Source organism: Poecilia latipinna, unplaced genomic scaffold (genome assembly GCF_001443285.1).
Source record: "Poecilia latipinna isolate Pla-1442-1.1 unplaced genomic scaffold, P_latipinna-1.0 Scaffold2073, whole genome shotgun sequence".
NCBI lineage: Eukaryota > Metazoa > Chordata > Actinopteri > Cyprinodontiformes > Poeciliidae > Poecilia > Poecilia latipinna.
The window spans coordinates 21,518-36,725 of NW_015114689.1; the positions used below are offsets into that span (position 1 = coordinate 21,518).

The 15,208-nt window shown below is 40.2% G+C and overlaps 1 protein-coding gene across 2 annotated transcripts in view; it reads right to left on the minus strand.

Annotated features, from left to right (window-relative positions):
- Nucleotides 1–3,382: 3,382 nt before the first annotated feature.
- LOC106936072 (cAMP-specific 3',5'-cyclic phosphodiesterase 4C-like) overlaps nt 3,383–15,208 on the minus strand; it is a 59,572-nt gene continuing 47,746 nt past the window's right edge. The window contains exons 3-16 of one of the 2 annotated variants that reach the window (XM_015016860.1): nt 14,895–14,939; nt 13,819–13,855; nt 12,988–13,061; nt 12,841–12,893; nt 11,647–11,759; nt 9,064–9,157; nt 6,570–6,736; nt 6,373–6,471; nt 6,067–6,231; nt 5,873–5,972; nt 5,626–5,780; nt 5,403–5,525; nt 4,525–4,707; nt 3,383–4,447 (exon numbers count right to left, since the gene is read on the minus strand). In XM_015016860.1, coding sequence (XP_014872346.1) covers nt 3,962–4,447; nt 4,525–4,707; nt 5,403–5,525; nt 5,626–5,780; nt 5,873–5,972; nt 6,067–6,231; nt 6,373–6,471; nt 6,570–6,736; nt 9,064–9,157; nt 11,647–11,759; nt 12,841–12,893; nt 12,988–13,061; nt 13,819–13,855; nt 14,895–14,939 — 1,894 coding nt within the window. In that variant the 3' untranslated portion in view covers nt 3,383–3,961. The remainder of the gene's footprint in view (nt 4,448–4,524; nt 4,708–5,402; nt 5,526–5,625; nt 5,781–5,872; nt 5,973–6,066; nt 6,232–6,372; nt 6,472–6,569; nt 6,737–9,063; nt 9,158–11,646; nt 11,760–12,840; nt 12,894–12,987; nt 13,062–13,818; nt 13,856–14,894; nt 14,940–15,208) is intronic. The other variant, XM_015016861.1, reaches the window with a different exon arrangement.

Consider the following 15,208-nt stretch of genomic DNA (forward strand, 5'->3'; position numbering starts at 1 on the left):
CTCAAATGCAACACATTTACACGTTTTAATTACCGAAAACCGATTAAACCAAAACAATCATACTGACTCATTTAAATTAAACTATAAACATTCCAATTTAATTCACACAATTCTGAAATGTAGTCATTTTCAGTGTAAAATGGGAATTACAAACCAATCAGCAATCCCCTTGTAACAATCCCTTGGAACTGAAAGGACTATTTCCCTTTGAAGAAGGCAAAACCTCCAGCAGAACCTGACTTGTTAAGCAGAGACAAAAGTCACAGAATCACTGATCTAAGAGGACTTTCCAGGAAACATAGAGTACACAGATGAAGCAGTTGCTAGTGGCTTCATCTAAATAGAAATGGCTGCCAATCTGATCTGACATCTCAGCCACTCTTGGGAGGTCCAAGCAGGGAGGTCCAACAGCTCTTGACCTGGATGCGTATTCTACTGGTCCTGTCACTCGACCCTGGATTTAGTGGTAGATGATTAAAGGATGGATTTTTTTTTTCTTAAAAATGTTTGTACCAGTGAAAACTGTGTATTGTAAAGGCAAAGAAACCCATCTCATGTCAATTTCAGTCTACACTGGTCTATCTAGTGGTCTGAGGAACAGAGGTGAACTGGTGACTGGGTCATAGGCCAAGGCTTGCTGATGCAAATGGGGATTCATCACAAGTGAGAGGTGGTGGTGTAGCATCTGACTTTCCCAGGTCTCAATCTAATCCCTGCGTTTGTTGGATGTACAAGACCAAACCATTCCAAAAAATGGAGGCCAGACCTGTTAGCTTACTAGACTGAAATTATCTGCTGCTAAGATTTTGGTACCAGATACCTCAGCACGCCCTGACTCCCTCCCTAGCTTGGCTTCAGTCTATATATGCTGCGTGATGACTAAAATTATCAGAAGAGCACACATAACACTAGCCTGTTCTAAATACATTCTGGACCTTTTGGATCCTCTAACTTCTTCTAGCTTTGCCCTAGATAAAGTTGACAACTCGCTATGTTGTCAACATTTGACAACATGGTGAGTCAAATGTTGGTTGTACCTTCAACCCATTTTAAAGCCTTTGGGGACCATGCTTTTTGAAGCTCAGAGGCTTTGGAACACTTTCCCACTGTCCTCACATTGCAGACTCCACTGACTCAAACAACTTAAAAGGGCAGTATTATGTGTTTTCCAGGCACATAGTGCCATTTTATAGCACAATCAAGTAACTATGATAATTTCAGTTGATATTATATAATATTTATTTATATAGTAAATAAATATATCATATTTATTTATGGCCACCTTTGCTAGAGTAGAAAAAAAACAAAAAAGTATGTCTTTAAAGAGGTTTTGTCTTTATTGGGAAGTTGTAGTTGAAAGGAGGAGAAGCACACCCAGAGTTAAACAGCAGAGTTTGGATTGTCAAAGCTGCAGCATCTTATCATATCATTTATGATCTGTGCACAGGTCACAGACGACTGTATGTTTCTATATTCATGGTGAACTGAGGTCTCTAATCAACACAAATACTGCATGGTCATCATAAACCATATGGTGAGCTCAGGGCAAATGGAAAGACAGGCCTGAGATGCTTCAGAAAACACAGGAGAAAAAGCAAAGATATTGCAAAAAAAAAAGTTGTACTTTTAGCAGATTTAAAAGAAATGAGAGAAATCAAAATCTAAGAAATAGTCACAGTTTGTCTCATTCAACTTGAATGCACATAAGCCTTTATAAAGGCACTGTCCATTCGCTTCACTGTCCTAAAAACTAGCACAGAAAAAAATACATTGCACATGGATCTCTGTGAGGAAAATACAAAATCACTTAGAAAGAAGACAGGAAGACAGGAAGACAGAAGACAGAAGACACCAATATGCAATGATTTTGTATCATTGCATATTGGTGTGCTGGTTAAAGTTATGTTAAGTAGTCCTTAGTGTTGAAGGCACCCTTGAGAGTTGAAGGGTTTGGCATTGTTTAGGATTTGCAGACAGAGAATATATTTAGCCAGAAAAATAAAGTATCAAATTACAATAAGGCTTCAATAGAAACTTGTAGCTTATTCAAACATTAAAACATAACTTACTCTTTTAAATTGCAATAAAATAAAACAAATGTAGCACAATCCTAATTCTTAAGTAAGCTATAATGAACTCTTCATGTGGTTTGAATCCTTCAGACAAAGTTGCACATTTCAACTTAACACAATTCTTCTTTCTACAGTTCTTCAAAGAAGTCCCTATAACAACATCAACACTATAACACCTGTAGTGGTCCAGCCCTTGCAATTAAACCACCAACTATAACAGACAAAAACAGTAACACAGTCATGTTATACATGTTTAAGTGCACTGGAAGTGCAGAACTGTAAAAGTACCATTCAAAGTGCATCTGATTTAACAACAAAAAGTCAACCCAATTACACAATCACAAAAAAGACTGTTTTAAGACAACATCAGATTAAGTGATCTGAATAGGAGTTAGAACAAAATGACCACAGACACTACGGTCCGGTTGGCACACGGAGCGCTACAATCAACCAGCTTTATCAGCTGCTGATGGAAAGTAGCCGGTGGCAAAATGGAAAGTACAGTACTGCTTGTGTCATGCTTGCTTGGCACTTGTTTGGTGGCATTGACTGCTTCCCTCCAAAGAGCAAAATATTGATTTGTGAGAGAGAAAAAAGAGGAAAAATGTGGCATAGGCAACTCTCCGATGGTAATCCCCTGGGTTTTTACAGCTACATTAATCCTATCCTATTTGTTGAGTCGTTTAAAAACACAGTCATCGAACTGATGTCTGACTAAAATGGACATGAATGTAGTGCTAAAAGTATTCAAAGCTGGTTATTTTTTTGTAGTTTCTGCTTGACATCTGCACTGATTGCTCTTTGTCATAAAACAGCTATCATTTTTGGCTTAAACCCTTAAAAATCACTAACAGGGCTTTACCAGTGTAATAGAATCCACACAAAAACTCATTCTGAACCAAACATCTTGAATGCAAAATTTTGTAGGAGCAGAAATAATAAAAACTGTACAAGAAAACTCCTGATACATTTTGAATGGAAAACCCTGCCTCAGTACCGGACAATCATTTCTGTTTTTTCGACACTAGAAGGCAGCATCTGCCCTCCCTGAAAGTCTTTGGGTGTAATTCCTGAAGAGCCCAGCAGTCATGCAGGCTTTGTTTCTTAATTCTGAATGAAAATGTGCTACTTTAGGATTATAAAAAGGGGGGAAAAAAACAAAACATTATATTTGTCTGATGAACACAACAGAAAGCACGCTGCATCTCAAGCAATAACAAGTGTTGCTGTGCCAATATAGTAACAGTGAAGTAGTCAATCAAAACATGCTACATTTAGTTCATATTACACATATTAATCTGCATACGTTCTTTTACTCCAATAACTTTATTCCTCTGTGTTCTGTTTTTACTGACTATTCAAATAGAGAATAAATAGAGATAAGAGAGAAGAATACGCTACAGCCTCCTGATAAAAAATCAGGCAGAATAGAAACTGTCCTTCTAATCTGCATGGCAACAACTATTAAAGGACCTTTTTTATAGTGCTTCATCACTTTCTCAGTTTCATCACTGAGAAGTTTCATCAATTCTGAGAAGACACCTCAGTCTTTAGTTTTAGACCTTTGACTGACTGGTAGAGCCTTTTTTTACTTCTTGTCCTCATTATATGAAAACAAAGAAGACAACAGACAGGTAGGAAAGTTGTTTTGTGTCTTTCATGGAACAGTGTTCAAACCTGTCAGTGTTTTTTTCAGTGCAAGGAACCATCCTCATCCTCCACACAAATATCTACACTTCAATAACTTTACACTGTCACCCTGTTGGGGGAGACTTGGAGAAGGACAGCATCAGTTTGAAATGAAGGAAGAACAGTGACAGAGGACAAGGCACTGATATCAATCTGAGTGAAACAAAGAAGGTCTGAGGGGGAGACGCTTGTGGCTGGTGCTATGTGCCGAGTCTGAAACGTGGGACCACAGAGGGGCCTTCTGGGTCTGTTTCTCTGTCTTCTGCCATATCATTTTCAGAGTCCAGAGAAAATGTCCTGCCTGAGTCACTGGTGAGGATCTTGTTGAGCCGTCGAGTTGGTATGGATCCAGAATCAAACGCACCGCTGTGTTTGGTTAGGCTTCTGCTACCCTTCTCCTCTCTTGGTGAGCCCTCCGTGTCAGACTCACCCTCTTCCTCTAAAGTCAGTGCAAACTGGAACTTCTCGGCCATCATGGAACCTGGGCCCTCGCCGGGCACCGAGGCTTCCTCCAGAGACCCCCTTCCTCCCTGGCCATGGGGCCTAGGCGAGGGGCTGCGAGGGATCATGCTCTGGTACCACTCTCTGTTGTCCTCCAGCGTGTCCAAGATCTCCTGAGCATCAGGGTGCACCAGGTCAGCCCACGTCTCCCAGAGCGGATGGACGATGTAGTCGATGAAGCCCACCTGGAAAACACCAGTCACATGCTGTCGGTATGTTCTGAGCACTCTGATCCTGACCTAGCTGGAGCATCTCTCCCTACCTGGTTCTTCTCTATGGAGGCGTTGTGTTTGTCACACATGGGGCTGATCTCCATTCCTTTGTCTCTCTCCCTGTCACCCTGAGTGAAGAACTCCACCATGATGCGGTCTGTCCACTTACGGTACAGTTCAAGGGGTTTGGTGGGATTGCTCAGGTCCGCGCAGTGCACCATGTTCTGAAGAACCTGCATGAAGAAGTCAGCGGAAGACTGAATAAATCCAGCACTTTCAAATCTCTTTATCTTTTATTTACATTTTCTGACATTACAACCTCAGACTTCCATGGATTTTATTGGGATTTTCTTGGATAGCCCAACACAGATCAGTGCATGATTGTAACATCAGAGACTGCTTTGTGTTGCTCTATCACATAAAAGACCAGCATGAATACACATGAATACTTTGGAAAGACCTATAAAGTCACACAGGTTTTTCATCCAAATGTCTTTCAAATTTTGAGCAAACTTTTAATGTGTTGCAAAAAAGGAAAAAACATTCATGATTCTATGAGAAAATCAATCAGGCTTCACAAAGTGTGATTATGTCAGATGTTGACGTTGTGCTTGGTTATGAAAAAAACAGGAATTAGACAATGGAAACTACAATGAACCACACCTCAGGAAAATAGAGAGAGGTTTTCAGGAATAAATTGTAATTGTTCTGTCATGTCGGTGATGTTTATGTCTGCAGACATAAAGAAAGAAATACAATTCTAATCCACACCTACATTGAGGGAGTTTTGAATTTTGCCATTTCCATGAACCTTTTCTGATGAGATTTTTCACAATGCGCATTTAAAACACAGAAAAATGACTGCATTCTGCTTTTTCTTTCTTTGTTTGTTTCTTCTTCACTTGTGTTGTTAGAAAGCATTTCTCACCTGTATGCGATCTGAATAGTTGTCCAGCAGGAGAACACCCAGATTGGTTACTTTCTTTGTCTCCACCATGGTTTTTAAGTCTGCTAGTAGGTTCATGTGTTTTGACATGTCAGTGGCCAGCACCTGCAAGCGCATCAATCAGATTAAATTACACCTGGCAAGCGAAACTCTCTCTATAAAAAAAGCAGCAGCTAAACTGAGCGGGTTGAGATGTTGGCGTTACCATGTCGATGACCATCTTGCGCAGAGACTGTCTCTGTTTTTTGCTCAGGTTCTGGAAGATGTCACAGTTATCCTCCTGCAGAAGCTTAAAACCCACGGCCAGGTGATGGTTCTCCAGCACTGACAGATCATTGTACATCAGGGCCAGCTCAGAGTCTAATGGACACATCAAAGAGAACCATAAGGATGAGAAAAATACCTTGTCCAAATCAAACTCACACTATTCTTGTGGAATTATGTAAACTCACTGGTGTTGATGAGAAACTGGTTGGAAACTCCAGGGTGATCCACATCATGGATGGAGCTGGCAAACAGTGCGGCCAGAATTTCCAGATCAGTAAATACGGCCTTACAAAGCCAAACAGGAGAGTCAACAGGCATTAGTGATGGATGAAGCTCGGCTTTGATAGATCCTACTGTTCACGTTTCTGTCCAGCTATACCTCCAGAGCAGGGGTGGACAGCAGCACGTGCGTGGACTGCACCACATCTGCAGCGTGGATGTTGTTATGGTAAGCCACGTCAGAGCGGTAATGATCCTCCAGTGTCATCATGAAGTTAATAAAATGGTCTACAGGAATCTTGAATGTTTTCAGCAAATCGCGCTCCTATAGAAGGAGAACAAAACAGACACTGGCTTAGGGGATATAGAGACGGAAGTTATTTGGTGAAATGTAAAAAGACATTTCAGTACACCACGCCATCATCTGATGTAACAGCATCTGAGGTTTTCCTATAACTTTGGGCACCTGAAAGATTGTGTACATTGTGACTGTCAATGGGCGTTTTCCAGAGTACTCTGCAACCTTGAAGATGTCGAGTCCCCATCTGTCAACGTCCTCAAGCTCCTGCCAAGGTGTAAGATAGGTTTTATTAAATAACATGCAATATCCATGGTTCAGTGCATTTTCCCCATATTTACAACAAGTAAGTGATGAACTTGTACTTTTGCGAGGAACTCCTCCTGACTAGCGTTGACCCCAAAGCGAGGGATGGTGGAGGGAACAAGGCTGTGGGTGACCTTCTTGACGCCACTGATCTGGGACATGGGACGCTTCTTTTTGTCTTTCTCCTTGGTAGGAGGAGACATAATGTCCATGTCATCTGGCTTCTCTGTTAACATAGGTTGGACACATTTAGTGTAGGAATTTCTCAGTAATCATATAACAAAGTTTACAGTCTTATGAGATTCATATGTATTCATATATTTTCTCGGATTTTGTCACATTACTAAAACAAATTTTGTGTTTTTTATCACATAAAATCCCAAATAAATTAACTAAGTGACACAGAACTATAAAGAGATATTAAAAGATTGTACAGCTTTGTATGGTATAAACAGTAAGCCCTTTTTACTATGATATCCCTTAAATAAAATCTAAAAAAAATTAGAGACTATTTTTCTTCAAAGGTCAATTAGTTTAGTCTCAATATACAAACAACTGTTCTCTGAAGGCCTCATGCAAAACAATACAGGTTGTGTAAAACAACGCCGTACATCATCCTGAACACTTCACTCCCTCTTTAACACATGATGACAACAGCGTCATGGTAAGAGGATACTTGTCTTAACCTGGAAGAAAACCTCCTGGAGTCTGCAAAATGATTGAAACAGGGGAAAGGTTGACCTTCAGGCAGAACATACAACCATCATAACTGTCCTTGTTCATTTCTTGCAAATGGAAATATTTCCAAATCACCTTTGTTAGAAAGGTGTAAAATGCATAGGATCATTTTATATGGCCAGCTGACTGGCAGTGAGCAGCGAACATCATGGCATGGAGTGCATCCCAGTTTTCCATGTCTAGCATATAACCATTAATTTTAGCTTTTAAACTGGTTATATTGATCCTGTGTCCAGATAGAGGGATAATCAGTAGCCCAGCATCATGACCTGTTTGTTCTGAAGATCCTGCAGCTTCATCTTCCTAACATGGCTCCTCCTCATCCTGACAGGAGGAACCTCAGAGCTCTGTTAGGTTAAAGCTCATCTTCTGAAGTTGGGATACTTTTCCTCCAACAGGTTCCAGAGGAATCACCTCAAACCAGATGTTGGACTGGAATTTATTTCACCGTCATTTGTGAATGTTAGAGCCTCATTTTCAACAGTGGAGTTATAAAGGTTGAAAAAGGTTATTATTTTGGAGAAAATCTCATCAACATCAATATTTCCACTAAATAAGAGACAAAAAAATTGTATGATAAAGGAAAAGCCTCTCAGACTCTGAGCCCGACAGCACCAAACTATTTTTTTATATTAGACAATTAATTTAATTTCACATAATTATCGCGGTAGAAGCCATTTGTTTGTTAAATACTTAATGAAACATATTTAGCGTGTTTGATGTTTGTTGTGAATGACATGGTATACTCGCAGACGCAGCAAAGGTAAACAAAGGTAAAATAACTGAACAGGTGATCAACTCAAAACCACTCGCACCTTTTTGCTCTCTGTTGTTTAAGCACACCCGTTGCCGTGGCAACCGCTCTCTCCTTGAGCCGAGCACAGATTACGTTTAAAACATTCAGTCCGTTACGATATTAGGTTTGAAGGTTTGATATTTATTTTGCGATCATTAATAAACGCTCCCTGAACACAGCGGTGGTTGATTAGTTAATTTTAAACTCCTGCTCTACTAGTTATTTTGGTAATGGAACCGAAACGCACAGAATTGCGCAACACCTTGTTGAAACAATAATCACTGAGATTATTATTGTTGTTGGGTCATTAATTTGAGCACGTTTTTTTTTTGTTGTTTTTGTTCTTTAATAAAGTTAAGAATGTTTTAAACCAGTCAGAGGAGGACGTGCTGGTCTCAGCGTCCTGTAGGTGTTCAGTTTGTCACCTAATGCCGAGATCGACTCAAAACCTTCCGCGATCCACGTGTTGCAGCCCTGCTCTAGTAAAGCACGAACAGTTAAGAAACAATATGAAATGGGAAAAAAAGTTATTAACTGATTAAGTCGGGTTTTAGATTGTTCTTGAAAAACTAATCAGTCACAGCTGATTAGTGGGTTAATTCACGGCTGCACAGTGAACCCATTGATTCTTTACAGCTGACAGCCGCTCCTCTCTCTTGCAGGTACTGCATTATAGCCCCACTAAATCTTTAAGGGGTACGCAGTACCCTGCCGTACCCTCCTACTTTCACCCCTGGCTGTAACACAGACTGCTACAAAACATCTTTCCTGCCAACAGCCATCAACATCTACAGTAACTCTTTGAAAAACATTGAATTAATATGAGTTACAACAACATTTAATTTCCCTTTGGGAAATTCAGTTCAAAAGTGGTTTTGAACTGAATTTGAATTTACTTGAATTAAAACATATGGATGTTTGTAGTTGTAAAGTGACAAAATAAGAAAAGATTAGTATGAATACTTTTGTACCATCCATACACATTTCCCTGGAGCAGCCTAAAAGGAGAAGCTATTTACCAAGAAAAGTGCTGGAGATGAACTCAGACACCTGGTTCCCAGAGCGGCTGGTCTCTGACAGCTGACTGAGCTCTCGGTTCAGCATTCTCTTGAACTGAGGACAAACAAAAGAAGCATGCATGAGGCACGTCAAACAGAACACAACAAGTTGGTTCAGTTGGACTTTTTCAGTAATGAATCAAAACAAAGGCTTTTCTGGAAAATCATATACAAACACAACCTGTTTAATGTGATCAGCTGAGAAAAAATAATGACAGGTTTGCAAAAGGTTGCAAAAATGCTGTGCACAATGATTGATGCACTTTGCAGAAAACGTTTAAGAAAATTCCGTCTCATGTTTCATCCAGCAGGTGCTGGTGTCTTCTCAGCCTCTAGACAGGCAACAATAAACCCAGGTGCAGTCTCACCCTTTCCACCAGGTTCATGGCCACCCTCCTCTAACCTGAGCAAACGTCCACGGCAAAGAGATAAAACAGTTCACTTCTGGCATCTCAGCACAAAGTTGCACATAGGAGCCAGATTAAAAAAGTAAATAAAAGACAATAGTTTCCTTCTCCTCCTGATTAACAGAACATCCTACTTAAATCCAGTTCAAACAGAGAGTGCAGCAGTTCATTTGGTAAAGCTGTGAGCAGCGCCATAGAGGCTGATGTCAGAACAAAAGGATGGAGCCGCAGCAGAGGGAATGCAGAGGGATGTGAAGCCGAGCAACCACTGTGCTGCACCACGCTCCCCCTGACCCTTCCTCATTCACACTATTGCTGCCTGCATGTAAACAGAGGCAAGAGCTACTCCAGTGTCTGCCTCCTTCAGAAAAAAAAGAAGTCTTAGAATAGCAGCCAATGGGGCAGCAGCTACAGCTAGGGAATCAATGGGCTGTCATTGGAGAGGAGATCCACAGAGTAGGCAGGGCAGATGGAAGCAGGGATTGCGAGGTGCACCATGTGCATGGAGTGTAAAGAAGATAGGAGCGGAAAACACTGAATGGATGTGAAGAAGAGCTTTACTGATCGAGCAGGGAATAAAAATAGGATACCATACACCACAGGAATATGCTGACTTATACTGTCATTCATTCAGATCAACCGGATGACTTGGTGGTGGATCTGAACACTCCACATTTTGAAATCAACTAAAAACAAATTAATTCTTAGAAGATTGAAAACAACGGAAAATGAATGAAATTCGATAGAAATGTACCATCCTTTCTTCATCCAGTCAAGTTTTTGTGAAAATATTAATCAAGACATTAGAGGTTGAAAGAGCAATGGTTGGCAAGGTTCCCAAACAAGCAATTGGGCTTACGTGTTCCGTAGATGTATTCTAAGAACAGTTAAAAACATAAAACAGTTTTCTCCCATTTGTGGATGGGTGTGTGTGTATGTTGTATTGCTAGAAGTTGTTGTAGGGATTGTATCTCTGTTGGCTGTTTATCTTATGCTTAGACCTAGGGTGTGTTCGGAGTGGGTAGGGTTTTGGGAGAAATCAGCTTGCAAAACAGTTCAGTTACATTAATGGTAAGAGAATTGTTCAGAGGGTGTGTGTGGGGGTAGAGGGGTGCACTATGAATACTTCAGTCAGAGGGAGAAAACCAAATTATGCCTAAGCATCTCCCTCTGTTGGAATCCAGATGGATTCCTATAAATAAAAATGTATCAGAAATCTCTCAGAGCTATTAGGATACCATAGAAATTATTGAGTAAAACTGCCATATTACATAAGGCATCCAGCTTCTCCATGCAGTAGCCCTGAAATGTGAGACAGAACCGTGTGAAAAAAAAGAAGAAAAAAAAACAAGAAAGAATTATAATTTATGGCTTCTACACTGAAGAGTTGTTGAAACAATTTAAAGGTTTGATAAACCATAAAACACAATTCTTAATCTCTGTGATTTGAAACCAAAATTCCCACAACAAACTACATTTAGAACCATCTGAAAGTGTTACTAAATGTGTGCATACTGTGCTGACCGATGATGCAGCACATTTAGGTCGTAGCCCGTTTCATCCAACCTGACCAATATGAAAGTTTCTGAGACGAAATCAGGACCAAGCACTTTGAGACCTTTTCAGATTTCTTTTTAAATTGGTACCATTGATTAAAACTTTAGCAATCCCTTTTTGACCAGGACATGCCCTTTAACTTGTCGAGGAAGACAGCATTCTTTCAGTTGTGTTCTGTTGCCAAGATGAACCCTGTCCCATGCCATGGTGATGCAGAAATACAGACCCATCCATCTGCCACTTCTGTCCCAACAAAATGGCTTGTACAGAAGTACACAGAGTTGACTGTATGTAGCTTAATCTGAAATGAATCTGTTTACTTTTTCTGAACATCATTTTTTTCCAAAAATGACTGCATTGTTTTAATGCACAGCTGGAATCTGATTATTTTAAACGGCAACCAGATACACATGTTTCCTGAGCTCCTTTACAGAATATGAGCTCTGAAGCTAGCTGCATGAAGCAAGTAGACCCAACTATGTTCAATCTCTCGATAGGTGTCTATGTTTAGCTAGTCACTCTGGCCCTGTCCAGACCAGCAGGCTGTTAGTGAGTTAGAGGCAGGGTTCTGTTAACCTACCTTGTTGGAAGCCATCTCGCTGACAGAGTGTCGAGTTTTCAGCGTGTCTAGTTGATCTAGACACCAGTCCAGCTCATCCAGAGTCTCTATGGCCAGCTGTTGGTGGGGCTCCTCTGTTCCAGATCAGAACAAACAGGCATTAAGGCACCAAGAACTTTTTTATATACATTATTAGAAATGCATCAAGAGATGCAAATACACAAATGATTTAATTCCCTTTTTAAAAAGGAAAACCAATATTTTCTTTCCTAAAGTGTAATAACAGCATTCTTTTAGTGAATGTTTGATCACTTGTAGCAAAAGGTGCATCTAGAGCTCAAAAATCATTCTAACATGAAAAGCTCGGGCCTTTCGGCCTTTCTGCTGGACTGAACATCAATACAGTGCAGGGCTGATCTGGTGACTTATTTTTTGATTAACTGGATGCACAAGATGCTTAATATGAGATTTTTTTTGCCACTTGAGGAGTTCTGGGTAGAAGATTTTCATAGAGAAATTTTCTTTGAAACTTCAATGCAAAATGCTCATATTTTTTGTGCAGTTTTGGCTTAATTACTGCTCTGAACATGCTCTTTTAACAAACGGTCTTTTGTTGAATCTGTATAATCCAGTTAACAATTAATCAATTACTAAATTAGTTACAGTTACTTCAATAATTGATTCATCACTATTAATTTGATTAGTCATATCAGCGCTACAATTAATATAAGAGCGGCATAATAGACAAACAAATTTGAAGTATTGACTCAGGGGGTTCAATGTATGCCGCACTTCTCAGAATTGTATTTGATACAAGAATAAGAAAATCATAAACAATTTTCCATCCACTTCATAAATATGCAGCAGCTTCATAAAATCTCAGTGCAACACAAGTTTCATTTCCACACATGACACACGTGACAAAGGTTTATTGGCTATAATTATATTTTTAAACAGCTCATGCTTTCTTACTACAGGACAAAAGTAAGTACTGTTAATGTCTTGATATTTCCTGTTCAGTCACTGATCAGTGGGTTTCCTCCACTGTGGATCTACTCATGGGTGACATTTATTCATATATTACACTATGATGTTGTACCAGTAACCTGCAGGTTCAGCTCCATAATGAAGGTGCTTCCAGCTCTATGTCACTTAGTCCAATGTGAATTATTGGCTATTGATCAGCAAACAGCCCTCTCTGACAGCGGCACAAACCTGCAACAGTGGTTTTACACATTGAGGGTGGGTGGCTTCCTGAGGAGCGTGTCCTAGAGAACAAACACAAAGGCTGATGTTAGACTGATTTCAGCGTGATTATGACGTGAAGTCAGTAGAAAACAGATCCATGGATGGATCACCTACTTGCTAGCTGCTCTGTCCTGCTGTCCAGTTATGAGGGCAAAATTACTTCGGACTGTCCTCAAGCTGGCGAGGACCTAAGGACAGGAACAGGAAGTTAATCAAACCGGACCTGTGTAACTTTGGTGATAGAACAGATTTAGCCTCATCCTCTACGTATTTAATTTATTGTTTTACACAATTAAATATGACCCTGTATTGAATCAGTGGGCTCAGTTTGATGCCATTGCTTTCATCCTCCCAGATGACATGCAGCACAGATGCATTCCTCTTTCCCCTTCTGATGTTTTCATAGCATCACTAGCTCTCCTCTGCATTCTGACTGTCCTTCTATCAGGAGCTGACAACTGACTCAGCGTGCAGAGAAGGCCTGCAGAGTATCGAATGTCCAGGAGTGACCCTTGTGGAGGGCGCACAGGCTGACATGCAAAACTGAAACAGCACCACCCGGCAGTATTCGATTCACCTCTTCTGTCAGAGTGTAAGCCGAGCACAAGCATGACGCACGTCCCACGCAAGAGTCAGGCAACACCAGCGGGAAGTCTGGTTCTGTCACAGAGCCAGCCCCCGGGCCCGGAGCGGAGGGCTGTTCCACTGCAGCGCTCACACACCAGCTGGCTTTGCCTGCATCATTTTATCTCATTATCACTGCATGCTACAGGTTTTAATTATGTAAAGCACGTTGAAATGCCTTGCTGCTGAAATGTGCTATACAAATAAAATTTGATTGATTAATTGATACAGTGTGTGGCTTCAGAAATATGGATTTGTGGGCAAACTTAGCATTAGCAGCAGCAACAAAACTTTCAAATTAAAAGTCTTTGGAGGACTCACCTGTGCAAATGGTGTGACAATCATATCTTCTGAGTGTCTGCAATCAGGAAAAGAGCACTCAAGAGTGGAATGTATGCAAATATACGCCATTCCTGCACTTTAAGATTTTATAAAGACTTAAAGGGGAAGTATTATATGTTTTCCAGGCACATCGTGCCATTTTATAGCACAACCAAGTGACTATGTTAAAAATGCTAAAAATGTTAAAAATGACTTACAAGACAGTTTCCTTTGTAATTTAAAGCCTTGAAAGTGGGTGCCTGTCTCTTTAAAAACTCCTGATCTTTCTGAAACTCTGTCTTTAGGAAGTCATCACAATAAGGCTCCTATATTAAAACTGTAGCATTTTTACCAGCGTTACTCGGAGAAGCTATAAAGAGCTCAGCTGATGCATAGTTCCTCCAGGTGTTTGCTAATTGTTGCTGGCTAGTCTGAAGGCTACTCAGTGAGGCAGAAGCTTGGAAGCTTAGAAACCGCAGCTCTGAGAAGGAGTTGCATCTAGAAGGTGGGGCTAGGTCTACCCAGGCGTTTTGCACAGCTGAATGGTTGCCATGGAGATTAAAGGATTTTTCAAACATGTATTAAAGAATCAAAGCAACATTCCAGGTATGTTTTGATGAAGAAATAACATTACAACATGATGTAAAGCTCAAAAAAGTTGGCTTCTATATAACACTGCCCCTTTAAAATATTAAAATACATTAAACAACTGTGCCAATTAATTGAAAACCATGGTGCGCCTCACTGTAAAGTATTGCTTCTGCTTTTTTTTATTTTAAGACCTGCAAAGGAACAAAAATAACAAGCAAAAGGAGTGGCTGGCAAGGAAACAATTGGGATGAAAAACACATTTTGAAATAGTAAATAATAACAGGTGGAATTCATATTTTTGTTACATGCAAACATTAAAAGAAACTAAAGCAAACTGGATGTGCAACAGCGGCCATCAGCAGAGTTTGCAGTTTAGTGGTGGTTGTAAAGAACTGAGCTGGGATGTGTCAGGCTAGAGGGAAAGCAAAGGAGGGATTTAGGAGGCAGAGCAGGTTTGATTTTCTGATTCTGCTCGATCTTCTCACCGAGACGACAACCAGTTGACCTCCCAGTGCTTCAAGCTTTCTTCCCTTTAAAAAGAGATATGCAAGAGTGCATGAGGAGACCTGAGACCCGCTTACTGGACAAATGTGAAGTTTTTTCACAGTGTGAACTTGAGATTGCCTGATTTGAGAGATACTAAGCATAACATAGATGAAAAATATTTCTTTAAAACTGTGTGCAGTGCCTGCAACATATGGCATGGGTTTATAGAACTTTCTGAACAATTAAAATATAAAACTGGAAGAAAGAAAAAAAGATTATACTAAAAGTAAAGGGGGGACAAAAAGGTTCCACC